This window comes from Rhinichthys klamathensis, unplaced genomic scaffold (assembly GCF_029890125.1).
Source record: "Rhinichthys klamathensis goyatoka isolate OS25496 unplaced genomic scaffold, OSU_Roscu_1.1 h1tg000087l_1, whole genome shotgun sequence".
NCBI lineage: Eukaryota > Metazoa > Chordata > Actinopteri > Cypriniformes > Leuciscidae > Rhinichthys > Rhinichthys klamathensis.
Window position 1 is genome coordinate 849,143 of NW_026606627.1, and position 18,358 is coordinate 867,500.

An 18,358-nucleotide genomic window follows, 5' to 3' on the forward strand; every position below is an offset into this window, starting at 1 on the left:
TGCCATTAAAGTACAAGTGCCTTAGAAAGATAATTTAATGTTGATACTTGAACAAACATCTAATTTTTAATGACCAGTTGTTTACTATATCATGGTGTTAATAAGAGGTGCTTGTTCTGGAGGTTACTTACTGAAAATTGTTTGATTTATGATATATCTCATTACTAAAGAAATAAATCCACGCATGGTTAGGTTATTCCCATTTATTGATTAGAAAGTCACCATGATTTAAAAAAAAAAAAAAAATTATGGAATATTCCAGTTTTTATTATAAATAAAATAATTTATCCATGCACATTTTTTTTATATGCATGTTTATGGTAATCTTGAATCAGAATAACTTCCCATCCCTCTTGCAGCGACATCTCTCCAATCTCTTCTCTTCTCTGATGATGAGGGCGGGGCTATAACCTGTCACTCACATGAGATCAGCCAATAGCAAACTACAACCAGCCAATCAATTCCCCACAGACACAATCAAGCCCCGCCCACATTTGTTCTTGTTCCAGAAGCGTTTCACTCTGATATACGGCACACTAGAGAAGACAAGACCAGGGCCTATACCATGAAGCCGGGTTAGGTGACTATAGGTGTGTTTCAGTTTAGTTTGCGCCAACCCTGGGTTTTAGGCACCATGACAGTGGTTTGGCTTTTAGCAGTGTTCATCGCCAGTAACTCATGCTCCACTGCTAATCTGGCCCGGGTCAGGTGATGCTCCAGGTAAGAGGTTGCAAACCGAATTTGGACCAATCAGCTGTGAGCAAAGTGTCACATGTCTGATGCGCTAAAGTCACTCCACCTGTTTCTACTCCACATTAAAGGTCACTACATAGCAAATGATTTTTAAAGACAAAATCGTATGGCTTTTAGTAATGCTTAATCGATCACGCATGTACAATTTTAGTTCATCAATTATTATTACGCAGAGTTTAAATGAATAAATATATAAAGGTAATATAAAGGTACGCTTTAGAATCAATAGATGAAGCTATAAAATGACTACATGAGCTTAAAGGTCCCCTGACATGGGGTTATTTTTATTATTTTATAATGTTTCCTGGGTTACACTGAATCCCACAGCAGACACGCCCCTTCAAACAGAGCGTTCAAATCAGAGGCTAAAATCAGGCTAGGAAAAATCCCTTTTATTTCTAAATTATGACTATTTTTGATCTAAAAAACATACTAACATTATAAGGGCAACCCAGGAAACATTATAAAATAATAACCCCATGTCAGGGGACCTTTAATAAAGGCCTTCTGAAGTGAAGAGATGTGTTAGTGTAAGAAAAATATCCAATATCCACTAAAATTACTAGCTTCCGGCAGACGACAGTACGCATCGATTTACGCCAAAAGAGTAACCCTTGAACTGGACACACAACGCAATGACGGCAATCTCACGGTTCAGACTAACAGGGCTGGGCAACCGCGTTCGTCATTACGTTGTTTATCACGGATGGATGCGCTTTGATGGACTTCCAAAGACAAACGGTCATGCACTGCCATTATAAAGCTTGGAAGAGCCAGGACATGTTTTAATATAACTCAGATTGTGTTTGGCTGACAGAAGAATGTCATATACACCTAGGAACGCTTGAGTAAATCATGGGATCATTTTCATTTTTGGGTGAACTGTCCCTTTAAGGAGGGTAAAGAAACACTAATCAATCACTCCTGTATTTCCTTCGCTAAAATGGCTTCCTGTCCATCTTAGAATTACACACTTTTATTGTTGGTGTATACATCTTTAAATAACCAGATCCCACCGTATCTGGCAAACCTTTTAATCCCACATAACCCCTCCAGAACCTTACAACATCATTTAATGTTTAGCGCGTAACAGTTAAATTTTGCGTTTTTATATGTTGTAGTTTTATTGGTCAATGCGTGTCCTTATTTCAGAATTTTAATGTAAAGCACTACTATTCAACTTTGGTTGGTTTTAACAGTGCTAAAAACATAAACAAGACAAGACAAGACAATGTAAATGACCAGTTTTAGCCTTCATCTTCAGGTCTGTGACAAAACTATCAAAAGCGTCTCCTTCAAGCTGCATTCATGTTGGAAAAACACCTTTCACATGACTCATTCTGTGCCGATTAAACACCAAATATTTCTGTGACTGCAAAAAGTAAAAGATAATACTAACCAGTGCAGGCGTTTCCCACGGCAAAACATAGAAACTAGAAACCAGCATCTCCGATCTACTTAGGCTTGCCGTGTTTTGGGGAAAGCAGGACAGATCAATGCACTTTATACTGCATTAGGAAATAATGATATTTTTCATGATTATTAATTACAATTTTTATCAGTTAGTGAGAATGCATAACTAACATTTGAATAGACATTTGTATTTTAAGTCCATGACTTTTTTGAGGCCATCTATATTGTGTCAGAATCAGAGAAATGAAGTGTCCAATAGAAAGAGTTATTCTTCTCTCTCTCAGGGAATGAACTGATAACTGAACCCAAGAAACCCCTTCATGTAAAGATGCATATTGATCAATTGATCAAAGAATTTGTTAAAAGTAGCCTAAAATTTCGGCCAATGCAAAAATGTACAACTCAAGGATTCAGAGTTTGTATTTCTTCTGGATCCCATTCATACAAAATATGAGTGTTTGATTTACATTGGAAGGACATAAGAGGATGTTTGAGGTTTCACAATGGCATTAGAGCACATTTTAAAACTTTGATTCTTTCTTTAGGACTAAGACTTTTATTTTGAAGTCTTAACTGCTTCTTTGAAGTCCTGTGTCACTCAGGATAATCTCTATAGTTCCTATTGGTGGGATTTAACAGATTCGCCAATAATACAAGTCATGCAAGATCCGCATTTATTTAAAATATAAAGCCATGCATTTGTTTGATCTGACTGATAATTAGGTGTAATCTTTTTAAAACCACTGATCATGAAAGTTATATCATTGGAATGTTAAAGGAAGATGAAGAGGACTTTGAGGAAGAGGAGGAGGAAGATTATAGAGCTGGAATCAGAGGGAACATTTCAACAGTCTTTTCTGTCATCTCCAGTGTTTTGTCTGGTGAGTTTTTAAATACATAATAATAGCCAAGTTTAAGAAAGAGTGTGTTTGTGGAGATAGTAGTTGCTCTTGTTTCAAACACTGGCAACTGTTCGCTGTTTGCATTAGGCTAAAGATCAGCTGGAATAATGACCATACGTCATTGGTATTATATTATTCATCCATCGTAACAGATTTTGTTTCTGAATGTTTCGAGTTTAGTTTAGTTGGAAACATCTGAGAGACATCTGGTAGATGTCAGAAATAATACATGTATGTTAATTCAAATAGTACACAGACAAAGTCATTGATACACGCATCACTGCTTCTGTTTGTACGTTTGGAGCTGTAAAAATAAATAAATAAATAAAATATATGCACAGCAGAGGTTTAAAATAATAAATAATATCCTTCCAAAAACACAATAAGACCCATATCAATGATTACAAGATCAACACAGGGGGGATTAAGAAAATTTTATACAAATAAAAAAAAATTAAATATATTTATCAACTAAATCCAGCAAAATCCCATCTTTTAATTTTGACAGGGCTTTTATATATTATATTTGTCATAGAATTGACTTTAATTATGAAGTCTTTATGGTCGCCCGAGCACAACAATGACGTCATATATCCGCGACAGTTTCTCGAGCGCTAGGATAGTGCCGCTGCAGGTGCTGTTATGACAGCAGTGTCATCGCTACTGCTTATTACTTTTCTCTTATATCGGTGTGTTTTTAGAGCAGCTGAATTGGACCATGTTGTCATGTTTGATAGATCTAAATAATAATAATAATAATAATAATAAAGCCACCTGCCAAAATAAGGAAGTCGGAGCTCATTATAACACTTTCATAACACTTCCTCCTCCTCCTCACAAATAAACTCCCACGATCAGTGGCACTCGGTGTACTTTTGCCAGTTTTTATTTATCTATGTTTAGCTCCTGATTAGTGATATCCAGTGTGTTCGGGCAGGTTTTGTCAGGAACTGGGGTTGTTTTAGAGCATCAGAGATGTTGAACGTGCCGTCGCAGAGTTTCCCATCAGCCGGATCCCAGCAGAGAGTCTCTCCAGCCGGACAGTCCAGGAATAAGGTTAGATCCTACGCTGTTGTCATTGATACTGATTTAAAGGGTGATTTAAATGCGTCTGTGTCTGAATGCAGTTGTAAATATGCTGTGTGTGTGTGTATGTGTGCTCATTTTTACATTGTGAGGACCAAATATCCCCACAAGAATAGTAAAACGTGAAATCACCTACATTGTGAGGACTAGCCAATGGTCCCCGCGAGGGAAATTGATTAATGAACATACTAAATTATGTTTTTTAGAAAATGTAAAAGAGCAGAAAGTTTTTTGTAATGGGTAGGGTTAGTGTAAGGGGATAGACTATACAGTTTGTACAGTATAAAAATCATTACGTCTATGGAGAGTCCCCACAAAGACAGTGGACCAGACGTGTGTGTGTGTGTGATGAATCCAGGTGGCACTGAAGCCCGGGCACAGTCTGCTGGACTGGATCCGACTGACCAAGAGTGGCCGCGACCTGACCGGACTGAGAGGAAGACTGATCGAGGTGACCGAAGACGAGCTGAAGAAACACAACACCAGGAATGACTGCTGGACCTGCATTAGAGGTACAACCTCAAATATTTAACAGCACAACTGTATTCAACAGTGACAATAATCATAAACGTTTCTTGAGCTCTAAATCATATTAGAGTGATTTCTGAAGGGTCATGTGACACTGAAGACTGGAGTAATGATGCTGAAAATTCAGCTTTGATCACAGGAATAAATTAGTTTAATAACATAGAATAAGTATTTTATATTTTAATAATATTTCAAAATATTACTGTTTTTATTTTTTAAATACAACCTTGGTGAGCATAATATACTGTGTGTGTGTGTGTGTGTGTGTGTGTGTGTGTATATAATATATTTACATGATCACACATGCAAGTTTTACTTTCATACAGAAAAGTACTCAACTTTTGTAAATATATTTTGATATTGTATTAAAGTCCCCATGAAATCTAAATTGACTATTCTTACTTTTAATGGGATATTGCAGTGTTTATTATAAATTATTAATCCATATCATTATTATTTTTGATGATCTCTTCTCTTCTCTGATGACGAGGGCGGGGCTATAACCTGTCACTCACATGAGATCCACCAATAGCAAACCACAACCATCCAATCAATTCCCCACAGACACAATCAAGCCCCGCCCATTTTTTCTTGTTCCAGAAGCTTTTCACCCTGAAATACGGCACACTAGAGAAGAAAAACTAGAGCAACTATCGTTTAATGCTGATTTGATCTTGTTGGCACTGTCTTGTCTCAGTATTTCTTTTTGCGAGTATTTTTTATTTTTTTTAGAATGGTCTCATTTTCTAATGCTTCATCAATCCAATAACAAGAGATCACATCTCCATCAACCCCACCAGTGTTTGTTTGTGTCTTCCTCCTCTCCAGGCTGTATCGTTCTCATGCACACATGACTCCCTGTGTTTGTGTGTTTGCTGTAGGAATGGTCTATAACGTGAGTGCGTACATGGATTTCCATCCTGGTGGGGAGGCGGAGCTAATGAGGGCTGCTGGGATTGATAGCACTGACCTGTTTGACCAGGTAAAGTCCTTGCATGCTGGTTTCAGGAAATAGTCTGTTTTAATCTGGAATGCTTACAGTGTAAAGTACTTGCAAGTCATTTGGGGTGATGAACTGAGAAATCAAATTTTCCTTGAGCTTTTGACATCTAAGAGGTCATCATATTATAAGAATATCCTGTAAGTTTCAGAACTGAAAACGTCCTTGTTAGTCCAATAAAAGCTTTTATTGACACCAGGCTCAGCAAACGACTCGTTTTTCAAAGTGGGGAACTATGACGACAAAGAGGATAAAACACCACCCCCGCAGAAGAAGATCAACGCCTACTTCAACACGGCCGGTTTAGCCCCGCCCACCGATTCGCGCATTACACGAAACTCATTATAATATGCAAAACTGTTATCCACTCACAGCAGTGGGCGTTTACTTCCAAGTCTTCAATGCGAGACGCCCATAAAAACCGAGCATTTTGAGCTAGGCTCAAAACTAGGGTAGAAAATAGACTATTACTTATTAATTTGGATGTTTTTGAATGTAAAAACCAAGCGAACGTCATAAGTTGACCTCAGACAACAATATAAAAAAATGTAAAAAGCCAGTTCATGACCCCTTTAATTTATTATCATTTTAATTTTCAAATGATCATTGTTTAATTAGCTCATTTGTAAAGAGCTAGTCTGTTTTTGTACCTGTAAATGCTAGTAGTTCATTAAAACATTTAAAAGTTATTCAGTTTATAGTAATAAATAACAAGTGTAAGGAAATCTTTATGTATTATTAAGTGAATTTATGCTTAATGTATTTGTTAACATTTTAAGAACCATTAATGTCCTTTAAAGTTGCAAATGAGTTTGTGTAGACACAAAAACATACAGTTTTAACAGCATCTAAAACGTAAATAATTTATGTATGAACAGCTTTACTGATGTACGAATGTTTACAAATCCTTAAATAATCTATGATCATTGAATTCATGGAATTAATCGGTGCATTCTATGGAATTTGTGATCAATGACATTGTTTCAGTCAATTACGTCATTATAACATTTATTTCCGGTGCTCAAAAATATCTATTTTTTACAGTAACTAAAAATGATTGTTACTGTAAATGTTTCTGCTTATTACTTTTTATAGAAAAAAATGTTATGTTTAGCTTTGATAACAGGATTAAGGAGTATAATGATATAAATAATTTGTAAATATTTTTTATTTCTATTGCTGTATTGTACATTTTGGCATGCATCCAAACATACAAAATTTAGTTGCATATCTACATATAAACAATAAGGGCAGTCTATTTACTCCTAATAAACATTAACAAAATAATTAATAAATATTAAATAAAATGCTGTACATCTGTTAGGTATGGTTAACAAGTTGTTAAAGGATAACACACATTATCTAACTCTTTACATATGAGCTAAATAAACAATAATAATTACAATGACACTGAATGAAGACCTCACTGTCTATTAATGTATCAACAATGTAAAGACTGCAATTTATGAACTATGAATCAAATGAAAGCTAACAGTTTGTAGATGGTTTATAAGGGCTGTGTTACTGTATTTGTGCACAAAGGTGCACCGGTGGGTGAACTACGAGTCCATGCTGAAGGAGTGTCTGGTGGGCCGGATGGCAGTGAAGCTCGGTCCCGCTCCTCAAGGTTCTGTCCGCACTTCTACCAGTAGAAAAGACTTCAGCCAGATGGAAACATATCATTATTTTCATACAAACATATTGTCTCATGATCTGGAAATCCAATAATCAGTCGTTTCTGGGCTGAAACAATTTTCTGTTCTGATTAAAGCTGCAATCTGTAGCTTTTTTCGGGTTAAAAATTATCCAAAATACATATTTGAGAAAATGCATAACCAGCCAGTGTTCAACACTCTCTGCTTGCCGTAGCTCGATTCACAGCGGTAAACTTGTAATAATGTTTTTAACTCCAGTGGTGCTGGTGGATTTCAGCGGGAGGTTCGAGCATGTGTTTGCGTCATTACATCACATCTGTACACACATCTGCACACACACACATCTGTACACACACATCTGGACACACACATCTGGACACACACATCTGCACACACACATCTGTACACACACATCTGCACACACACACATCTGTACACACACACATCTGTACACACACATCTGCACACACACATCTGTACACACACACATCTGTACACACACATCTGGACACACACATCTGGACACACACATCTGCACACACACATCTGTACACACACATCTGCACACACACACATCTGTACACACACACATCTGTACACACACATCTGTACACACACACATCTGCGCACACACACATCTGCACACACACATCTGTACACACACATCTGCACACACACATCTGTACACACATATCTGCACACACACATCTGCACTCACACATCTGTACACACACATCTGTACACACACATCTGTACACACACACACATCTGGACACACACATCTGCACACACACATCTGTACACACACATCTGCACACACACACATCTGCGCACACACATCTGCACACACATATCTGCACACACACATCTGCACACACACATCTGTACACACATATCTGCACACACACATCTGTACACACACATCTGTACACACACACACATCTGGACACACACATCTGCACACACACATCTGGACACACACATCTGCACACACACACATCTGCGCACACACATCTGCACACACACACATCTGCACACACACATCTGCACACACACACACATCTGCGCACACACACATCTGTACACACACATCTGTACACACACATCTGCACACACACATCTGCGCACACACATCTGCGCACACACATCTGCACACACACATCTGCACACACACATCTGCAAACACACACATCTGCACACACACACATCTGCACACACACATCTGCACACACACATCTGCACACACACATCTGGACACACACACATCTGCGCACACACACATCTGCACACACACACACACATCTGCACACACACACATCTGCACACACACACATCTGTACACACACATCTGCGCACACACATCTGCGCACACACACATCTGCGCACACACACATCTGTACACACACATCTGCGCACACACACATCTGCGCACACACACATCTGCACACACACACATCTGCACACACACACATCTGCGCACACACACATCTGCGCACACACACATCTGGACACACACACATCTGCACACACACATCTGCACACACACATCTGCACACACACACATCTGCACACACACATCTGCACACACACACATCTGCACACACACATCTGCACACACACATCTGCATACACACACATCTGCACACACACATCTGTACACACACATCTGCACACACACATCTGCACACACACACATCTGCGCACACACATCTGCGCACACACACATCTGCACACACACACATCTGCATACACACACATCTGCACACACACATCTGTACACACACATCTGCACACACACATCTGCACACACACACATCTGCGCACACACATCTGCGCACACACACATCTGCACACACACACATCTGCACACACACATCTGCGCACACACACATCTGTACACACACATCTGCACACACACATCTGCACACACACATCTGCACACACACATCTGCGCACACACATCTGCGCACACACACATCAGTGCACACACACATCTGCGCACACACACATCTGCACACACACACACATCTGCACACACACACATCTGCACACACACACATCTGCACACACACATCTGTACACACACATCTGCACACACACACATCTGCACACACACACATCTGCACACACACATCTGCACACACACATCTGCACACACACATCTGTACACACACACATCTGCACACACACATCTGCGCACACACACATCTGCGCACACACACATCTGCACACACACACATCTGCGCACACACATCTGCGCACACACATCTGCACACACACATCTGCACACACACATCTGCAAACACACACATCTGCACACACACACATCTGCACACACACATCTGCACACACACATCTGCACACACACATCTGGACACACACACATCTGCGCACACACACATCTGCACACACACATCTGCACACACACATTTGCACACACACACATACACATCTGCACACACACATCTATACACACACATCTGCACACACACATCTGCACACACACATCTGCACACACACATCTGTACACACACATCTGCACACACACATCTGGACACACACACATCTGCGCACACACACATCTGCACACACACATCTGCACACACACATCTGCACACACACACATACACATCTGCACACACACATCTATACACACATCTATACACACACATCTGCACACACACATCTGCACACACACATCTATACACACACATCTGCACACACACATCTGTACACACACATCTGCACACACACATCTGCACACACACATCTATACACACACATCTGCACACACACATCTGCACACACACATCTGCACACACACATCTGTACACACACATCTGCACACACACATCTGGACACACACACATCTGCGCACACACACATCTGCACACACACATCTGCACACACACATCTGCACACACACACATACACATCTGCACACACACATCTATACACACATCTATACACACACATCTGCACACACACATCTGCACACACACATCTGCACACACACATCTGCACACACACATCTGCACACACACATCTGCACACACACACCTGTCCACATAAAGAAGAGTCTCGGCTAGTCGGCTGTGAGTGTGAGGATGCTGGAGGAGATTTATAGCCTTTTCTCACAGCACTTGACATAATTAAACTTATTAATTTGATGGCGGATCCAGAAAGGTTCAAACGATGATCACCAGCGACAGCAGACTCGCCCGCTGTAACATACAGAAGACTTCGTTCGGACTTCGGAGTGGCGACAGAAAAAGAGACTGGAATGGCCCATGCGGAAACCAGGATAATATCGGAAGGACATTACATCTATAGTCACGCACTGCTGACGTTGAACATTAACAATTTGAGAACAAAGTATAATTTGCACGGTTTTGCGTGATATGATAACTTATAAAGCGACTGTTAGATTTAATCAGCGCGATTTACTGCAATGTCAGAACCAGAATAAAAGTGGATGTTACTCACTTGTTCAGAGGACATTTTCCGGTGAAAATTATTATGTTGGTCATACTTCCAAAAAGAATAATCTGTGATCCTGAATGCCAGTATCCACACCGGCGCAGTGACTGACACACACACTCTCCTCAAACACTGAGTTCATCCGCGCTGTGCCGTGTCGAGGCACAACTCACGTAAAGTTGATAATTCCGCGAATGACTGCAATTGCAGAGTTCGAACAGAGATGGCGACAGAGAGGAAAACCTGCGGACTGCAGCTTTAACAGATGCTGTTGTTTGATTTTAACCTGAAATGTTCAGAATCAAACCCAAAATAAGCTTTTTTTTATGTTTTAATTACATGGTTCTTTGGTTATTACAGCTCAGACGGAGAAGACTGAGAGCACTCATGTGAACGGTATGACAGCCATGTGGATTTCTAGTTATAAACGCCAATCCTTCATGACTTCTTTGACTCATGAGCAGTAATTGTGTGTTTGATACTCTTCACACCAGGTTTGTCTGCTCCTCCACCCTTAAGACTGGAGCCGTTATCTGCTCCTCTCCCCGCCAAAGATCATCGCCCTCGGTGTGTTTGACTTTCATTATATCACTATTATTATACAGTTTCACAGAAATCTACGGTATGGCATGATTCCTTCTGGCGGCACAACAACGACATTCCCAAGTATTCATATCATATCTAAACAAAATGTGGACAGAAATTCACCTTACTGAAAGGTGTCCACGGACATGCACTGACTTAAAGGGATTGTTCACCCTACAGTAGTTATTTTAGTTGATAAAGCTATAATAAATATGGATATTTTTCTTACACAACCGCATTGCTTTTCTTCAGAAGGCCTTTATTAACCCCATGGAAGCGTATGGATTACTTTTATGATGGATTGATGCACTTTTTTGGGCTTCAAAGTGAGAGTTTGTTGTGCTGTCAGTCTTACAGCACTCTAAAAATATTAGTGTTTTATTCAAATTAAATAGCATTTTTTTTTTCATCTCTAGGTATGATTGGTTCCAGACAGAAGCCACTGTCAATATTGTTGTTTACACCAAGCGAAAGGTTGGTAAAGTGCAGTGGTTATGTGGTTGTCTTCTCTCAGATGTAAAAGGAAAGTCAAACACTATTGTTCTCCCCTCTCCAGATTCCCAGCTCCGGCTGTGCAGTTGTGGATCTACAGGGCGAGACTCTTCGGGTGGAGATGCTCTTGGGGAAGATGTCGTACCTTCTCTACTGGCGTGAGTCTTTCTCCAGACATGAACATTGTTGTGTATCTGCTAACACAGTTATCAAGTTGATAACACTGTTTCTTTTTCAGGCCTGTCCAGTGAAGTTCAAGGACGTGTTGATGGTGAGTAGTATGTTAATCCTCTGGGGACGGCAAACGCGCCGGCGCGTTTTGCTGTTTTTTTTTTCACATAGCAGCAACATAGACTTAAAATACTCCGTCATTTATGGTCATATACATAAAATCAATACATGATTATAAACTATAGAGGGTCTTCTTTTTTTGTGTACACTCACATTAACATCAAAACCTTGTTTTTTTTAAAATAAATAAAATAAACAGGGTGCGCTTTCAGCTCACTCTGTCTCCGCAAAAATCTTTCTGAAACATGTCTGGAAAGTGAACTGAAACTCCGCTAATACTTATCACACAAACATGAAACATACGTCTAAAGAACGCTTTAAATTTCTACTTTTAAATAAAACAATTCACATTTAAAACAAATATTCTCCTGCAATGTAATCTGTCTGAAACTAAAGAGAAGTACAGTTTCTCCTGTCTCAGCTCATTATCGTTAATTTGTTCACACCCACTCGCAGAGTGGATTCATAAGATAATGTGTTGAGGCCATTTGCAAAATAGATAAACGCCCCCAGGCAAATGCTGTAAACGCACTATATTTTTTAGTTAGATTAAGATTCGTCTTGCGCGGCTATAAGGAATAATCCTGGGACATTTACCACAAAAGTGCTGGTTTATTTTCACTTCGAGGAGGAGCAACAGATTCAGCTGAGAAGTGTAAGTGTTTTGTGCTTTGTTCTAATCGCGATATAGAATAACGTTAGTGTCTGTAAACGGAAAAATAGCATACTGTTTAAATATGAATCATGTTTCTCTCTCTGTGTGTGTGTGTGTGTGTATGAATGAATGAATAAACGCACAGATACGTTGACTAGTTTTGGATAAAGTTTTTCAAATCAAATAAGCTTCAAAATAAAGACATCAAATAAGCTTATGTTTTGTCAATAAACTAATCAACTAAGATGTTTGTTGCAATGCAAGGTATATCAAAATAATGAATCCTCAACTTTGAAATATGTATGATCAAACTAAGACATTTATGGAAAAAGATAATTTTCTTTTCAAGATGTTTCCAACTCTAACTTTGAACTGAAATAAAACCATGTCTATATGGTGAAGGGTGTGTGATAGAAGTGTCCAGACGTATGCACCCTGTATTTTAAAGAAGAACATTTAATTATTTGCGATACATTATTCATTCACAAATAATTCAGGGACATTATTCATGTCCCTAAAGGTTGGAGTTTTCCTCATTTTTTAAATTAAGGCATTAAGATTTTTTATTCCTCTTTTTAGTCAACTTTAGCATGGGTGTGTTCACTTATTTTAAGCAGTGTGTGTGTGTGTGTGTGTGTGTGTATATATATAATTAAAAAGCAATTTTAACCAGAAACCAGTCCTTTGTTGTGTATCTTTGGATTATGTTGTGTTGTAAATAAATCCAAACAATCTAAAAGCCATTCTTTTTTTTAAATCTCCTCATTCTTTGTGCAAGGCTCCTGATAATGATATGGCCTGATAGCACCTAATAGGGCCATTATGGGAGGGTCTTTGTCTTTCTCAGGTGTGGAATGCCATACATATTAATGAGAGATCACGCCTCCCCGCATAAAGCTTTCTCAAACAAAACACATCATACACATTCTAAAATACTTTATTTACTTATCTGAATGAGTAGTCAGGATGATTCTCACATAATTTTGGAGAAAATATTCGAGACTGTGATACAATTTTCAAAAGTCTTGTGAAGAAATAATCAATATGTGTTTTGTGGCCTTATTTCAGAAACTTTTATTTTTAAGTTTTTCAATAACCATGCATAAATAATATTCTCTCAAAAATACAAACATGTACATACATGTTGCTCACATATTATGGTAGCCCCATTTGTGCTATATAGAGTGAATTTACACCTTTGCTATTAACATGTTTATAAATAACTGAAAAAAGCACAAATGTCAGTGCATGTCAAAACATCCCAAGGGCCCCAAAAACACCTTGGTCCCCAGAGGGTTAAATTAGACATCTGTTGAATCTAGAACTGTACAAAACAAAACCCAGTATGGCGGTACCATGATACATGGAAGGAATCAGCTAATATCACTGTGGTCCTTTGAAATGTACAGTACCACGGTGATGATTCATTATATTTACATGGTACTTCAAAGAATACCATGGTGTTACTATGAGACATATCCTACAAACATGGTAATGACATAGTGCTTTTTGGTGCTTTTTTATGTTAGTAAAATACAGAAATAGCCCCAAAGATAAGTAAAGGAAAAAGAAAAAGACAATTTTAATGCTTCTTATGAATTAAGAAAAAAAAAATCTCATTCTAAATAAGTGTTTCTTTTATTTTTCTCTGCTTATAGTCCAGACGGCCCACTCTGTAGGAAAAGTACAGGTTTGTCTGCGCAAATCTGTTAAAGACAAGTGGACGAAAGTGGGGCAACCGCTGGAACTCCATGACACATTTACTCAGTGTAAAGATCGTGGTGAGTAACAAACCTGTGAACTCAATTGTCAGACAATGATCTAAATTAAGTTTGTAAAGATAAAGGTATATAGGAACACATTTGAGAAATAACATTGTTTTGTAACATAGCATGGACTAAAGGGGTGCCACAAGGCTCGGTGTTGGGCCCCTTATTATTTGTCTTTTCTATTATGAATTTATGACACAGTGTTAATGAAAATTCTCATTTTTATGTTGATGTATTAGTGCTGTGCTTCTACATCAACACTTTTCTTGGAATGTTCACACAATATAACAAAACTTCAGGATTTTAAATGAGATCTAAATACAACCATTTAAGGCGTTCATATTCAATCAAATATTCCTGACTACTTAAAATGTGAGCGTTTGTTATGTGCCTAAATTTATTAAGTGTGTTGTATATGTACCTAAAACAAGGACTGAGTTCGCAAAGAAAGTGTTTGTTTCTCCGCTGCCCCTTCTTAGAAAACTCTTAAACTCTAAAATTACTATTTGTTAAACAGTTTTAAGACAGAGTAAAAGACTGTTTAAACAGATATTTTGGCTGATACCAATAATTTCATGAAAAGTTAGATAGTACATTTGCCTGTTTACCCAATTTCCTCCTCATTGCATTTTTTTTTTTTCACATTTCTTTCCTGTTTTATGTGAAATTTCTTTATTGTTGTAATATGCTGCTAGGTCTCTCTCTCTCTCTCTCTCTCTCTCTCTAGGTCTCTCTCTCTCTAGGTCTCTCTCTCTCTCTCTCTCTCTCTCTCAAATAAATACATCCATTTAAAAAATCAAAGAAATAACTTGGTAAAACATAAAAATGAGTATGTGTTTTATCACAGGGCTCTTCTACAGGGAATGTGTGTTGGTTTCAAAAACAGAAGTCACACATGACACGCAGGTCTTGCGTTTACAACTTCCTCCAGGGTCACGTATGCAAGTGCCTGTGGGGAGACACGTCTACCTCAAAACGTCTGTCCAGGGTAATCATTCACCTTATGTCACACATCAAATGCTCTTCTAATCTAAAATAACCGGATGGAAGTTGACCAGTGTTCAGCAGGCTGGTGTTGTGTGTATTGGTGAACAGGTACAGATGTTGTGAAACCCTACACACCAGTGGATCAGACACTAATACCTCCCGCACAACCCAGTGCTGAAACGGGCTCAGACGTACATCTCATGATAAAGATCTATCCTGATGGAGTGTTGACCTCGCACCTCGCCAGCCTTCCTATTGGTTAGTATTTATTAATAAATTATAAATTGTTTATGCAAAAATATGCATAGATTTTCCCTCTGAGTTCTGTCACCAAACAAAAATTATGCTGTTTTTTTTTTCAGTTCACTTTAAGTCTGTTATATTTCAAATCTATTTCCCGTTTGGTACCTCAATTGAATTTATTTATTTTTTTGTCTAAATGGCACTTAACCCATTTTTTCACATACAGAAAAAAACTAGGGCTGTCAAATGATTAATCGTGATTAATCACATCCAAAATAAAAGTTTTTGTTTACATAATATATGTGGGTGCACTGTGTATAATTATTTTATATATATAAATACACACACATGCTTGTATATATTTAAGAAATTTTTTCATGTATATACTGTATATAGATTTATATATAATTTATATTATATATAAATATAAATATTTTATATATAAATAATATTTTTTTCTTAAATATACACGCATGTGTGTGTATTTATATATATATATATATATATATATATATATATATATATATATATATATATATATATACAAAATAATTATACACATATATTATGTAAACACAAACTTTTATTTTGGATGGGATTAATCGTGATTAATCATTTGACAGCCCTAAAAAAAAAATAAAAAAAAGTGCAAATAAATAGTACATTCGTATACTGACAGTTTCACATTCGGTGACTTTTTTTGTGATATAACATACAATAGTATTATAAATTCACTTGTCACAGCTTTAATATGTCAGTTAAATTTGATCTATTTTGTCTATTACCTTTTGGAAGAAACATCACTTCTAATAATTGTATGTTCCAGATCATTTGCACCTGTTATCAAAGTTCCCTATAATTTCTCTGAAACATATATAACTGTGATGGTTGAAATTTCTTGACGAAATTGTATTATTCGGCCCACACTTTTGAAAAGATTTTTTTTCACGGTACATTTCTTATTACATTTTACCCTGTCACAGCTTTAATATGTCAGTTAAATTTGATCTATTTTGTCTATTACCTTTTGGAAGAAACATCACTTCTAATAATTGTATGTTCCAGATCATTTGCACCTGTTATCAAAGTTCCCTATAATTTCTCTGAAACATATATAACTGTGATGGTTGAAATTTCTTGACGAAATTGTATTATTCGGCCCACACTTTTGAAAAGATTTTTTTTCACGGTACATTTCTTATTACATTTTACCCTGTTTTCCTGTTTGAAAAAATAGCGTGACAGCTGGAATTGCATTAAACCCCAAGCAAGCGTTCGCAGCTCATGTGCTGTGTGTTTGGTGTGTTCCAGGAGCCGCTCTGTCAGTGGGCGGCCCTGAGGGCTCCTTCACGATGCGTGTCCTGCGGGACGTCACTCATCTCTACATGTTAGCAGCCGGCACAGGATTCACACCGATGGCTCGCCTCATACGACTGGCCCTACAGGAGCTCACATCAATCAGGTCTGCCCACACAAATCCGAAGAACTCAATAAAGAGACAGCATTTAAATGAAAAAAGTCAATTATCCTTAAGTTCACACAGGTGTCCTAGCAGAGCATCCAAACAGGCGTAGTTTGTCACATTAAAGGGTGTGGCTGTCACGATTCCTCAAATAAATTTGAGTACTCAATTTTAAAATATCCTTGATTGCAATTTACCCATGTTGAGTAATTTACCGCATTATCAGACCGTTTTCTAAGGCTGCACGATGTATTAAAATACTATAGCATAGTGCTATTGTGAATTCACAAAGGCTGCCATTCTATTAAAGGATTAGTTCACTTTTAAAAAAACTTTTGCTGATAATTTACTCACCCCCATGTCATCCAAGATGTCCATGTCTTTCTTTCTTCAGTCGAAAAGAAATTAATGTTTTTGATGAAAACATTCCAGGATTTTTCTCCATATAATGGACTTTAATGGTAGCCAAACGGTTCAAGGTCTAAATGACCGTTTCAGTGCAGCTTCAAAGGGCTTTAAACGATACCAGACGATGAATAAGGGTCTTATCTAGCGAAACGATCGGTCATTTCAAAAATAAATAAAAAAGTTAAAGTGTTATAGGCACAAATGCTCGCCTTGCGAACTCTCCTGTTCGAACTCGTTCATCAAAATGAACAAATCTTTTTTCGAGTCAATGACTCGAAAAAAGATTCGTTCATTTTGATGAATGAGTCAATGACTCGAAAAAAGATTCGTTCATTTTGATGAACGAGTCAATGACTCGAAAAAAGATTCGTTCATTTTGATGAACGAGTCAATGACTCGAAAAAAGATTCGTTCATTTTGATGAACGAGTCAATGACTCGAAAAAAGATTCGTTCATTTTGATGAACGAGTCAATGACTCGAAAAAAGATTCGTTCATTTTGATGAATGAGTCAATGACTCGAAAAAAGATTCGTTAATTTTGATGAACGAGTCAATGACTCGAAAAAAGATTCGTTCATTTTGATGAATGAGTCAATGACTCGAAAAAAGATTCGTTCATTTTGATGAACGAGTCAATGACTCGAAAA

The 18,358-nt window shown here is 37.9% G+C and overlaps 1 protein-coding gene across 2 annotated transcripts in view; it reads left to right on the top strand.

Moving 5' to 3' along the window:
* Positions 1-2,828: 2,828 nt before the first annotated feature.
* Positions 2,829-18,358, top strand: part of LOC130085715 (cytochrome b5 reductase 4) — a 20,281-nt gene continuing 4,751 nt past the window's right edge. Inside the window, exons 1-14 of one of the 2 annotated variants that reach the window (XM_056251628.1) lie at positions 2,829-3,047; positions 4,006-4,124; positions 4,513-4,666; positions 5,564-5,664; positions 7,225-7,309; positions 11,178-11,213; positions 11,312-11,384; positions 11,819-11,876; positions 11,959-12,052; positions 12,133-12,165; positions 14,499-14,621; positions 15,457-15,597; positions 15,705-15,854; positions 17,151-17,301. In XM_056251628.1, coding sequence (XP_056107603.1) covers positions 2,936-3,047; positions 4,006-4,124; positions 4,513-4,666; positions 5,564-5,664; positions 7,225-7,309; positions 11,178-11,213; positions 11,312-11,384; positions 11,819-11,876; positions 11,959-12,052; positions 12,133-12,165; positions 14,499-14,621; positions 15,457-15,597; positions 15,705-15,854; positions 17,151-17,301 — 1,430 coding nt within the window. In that variant the 5' untranslated portion in view covers positions 2,829-2,935. Of the gene's footprint in view, positions 3,048-3,710; positions 3,758-4,005; positions 4,125-4,512; positions 4,667-5,563; positions 5,665-7,224; positions 7,310-11,177; positions 11,214-11,311; positions 11,385-11,818; positions 11,877-11,958; positions 12,053-12,132; positions 12,166-14,498; positions 14,622-15,456; positions 15,598-15,704; positions 15,855-17,150; positions 17,302-18,358 lie in introns of those variants that run through there. The other variant, XM_056251629.1, reaches the window with a different exon arrangement.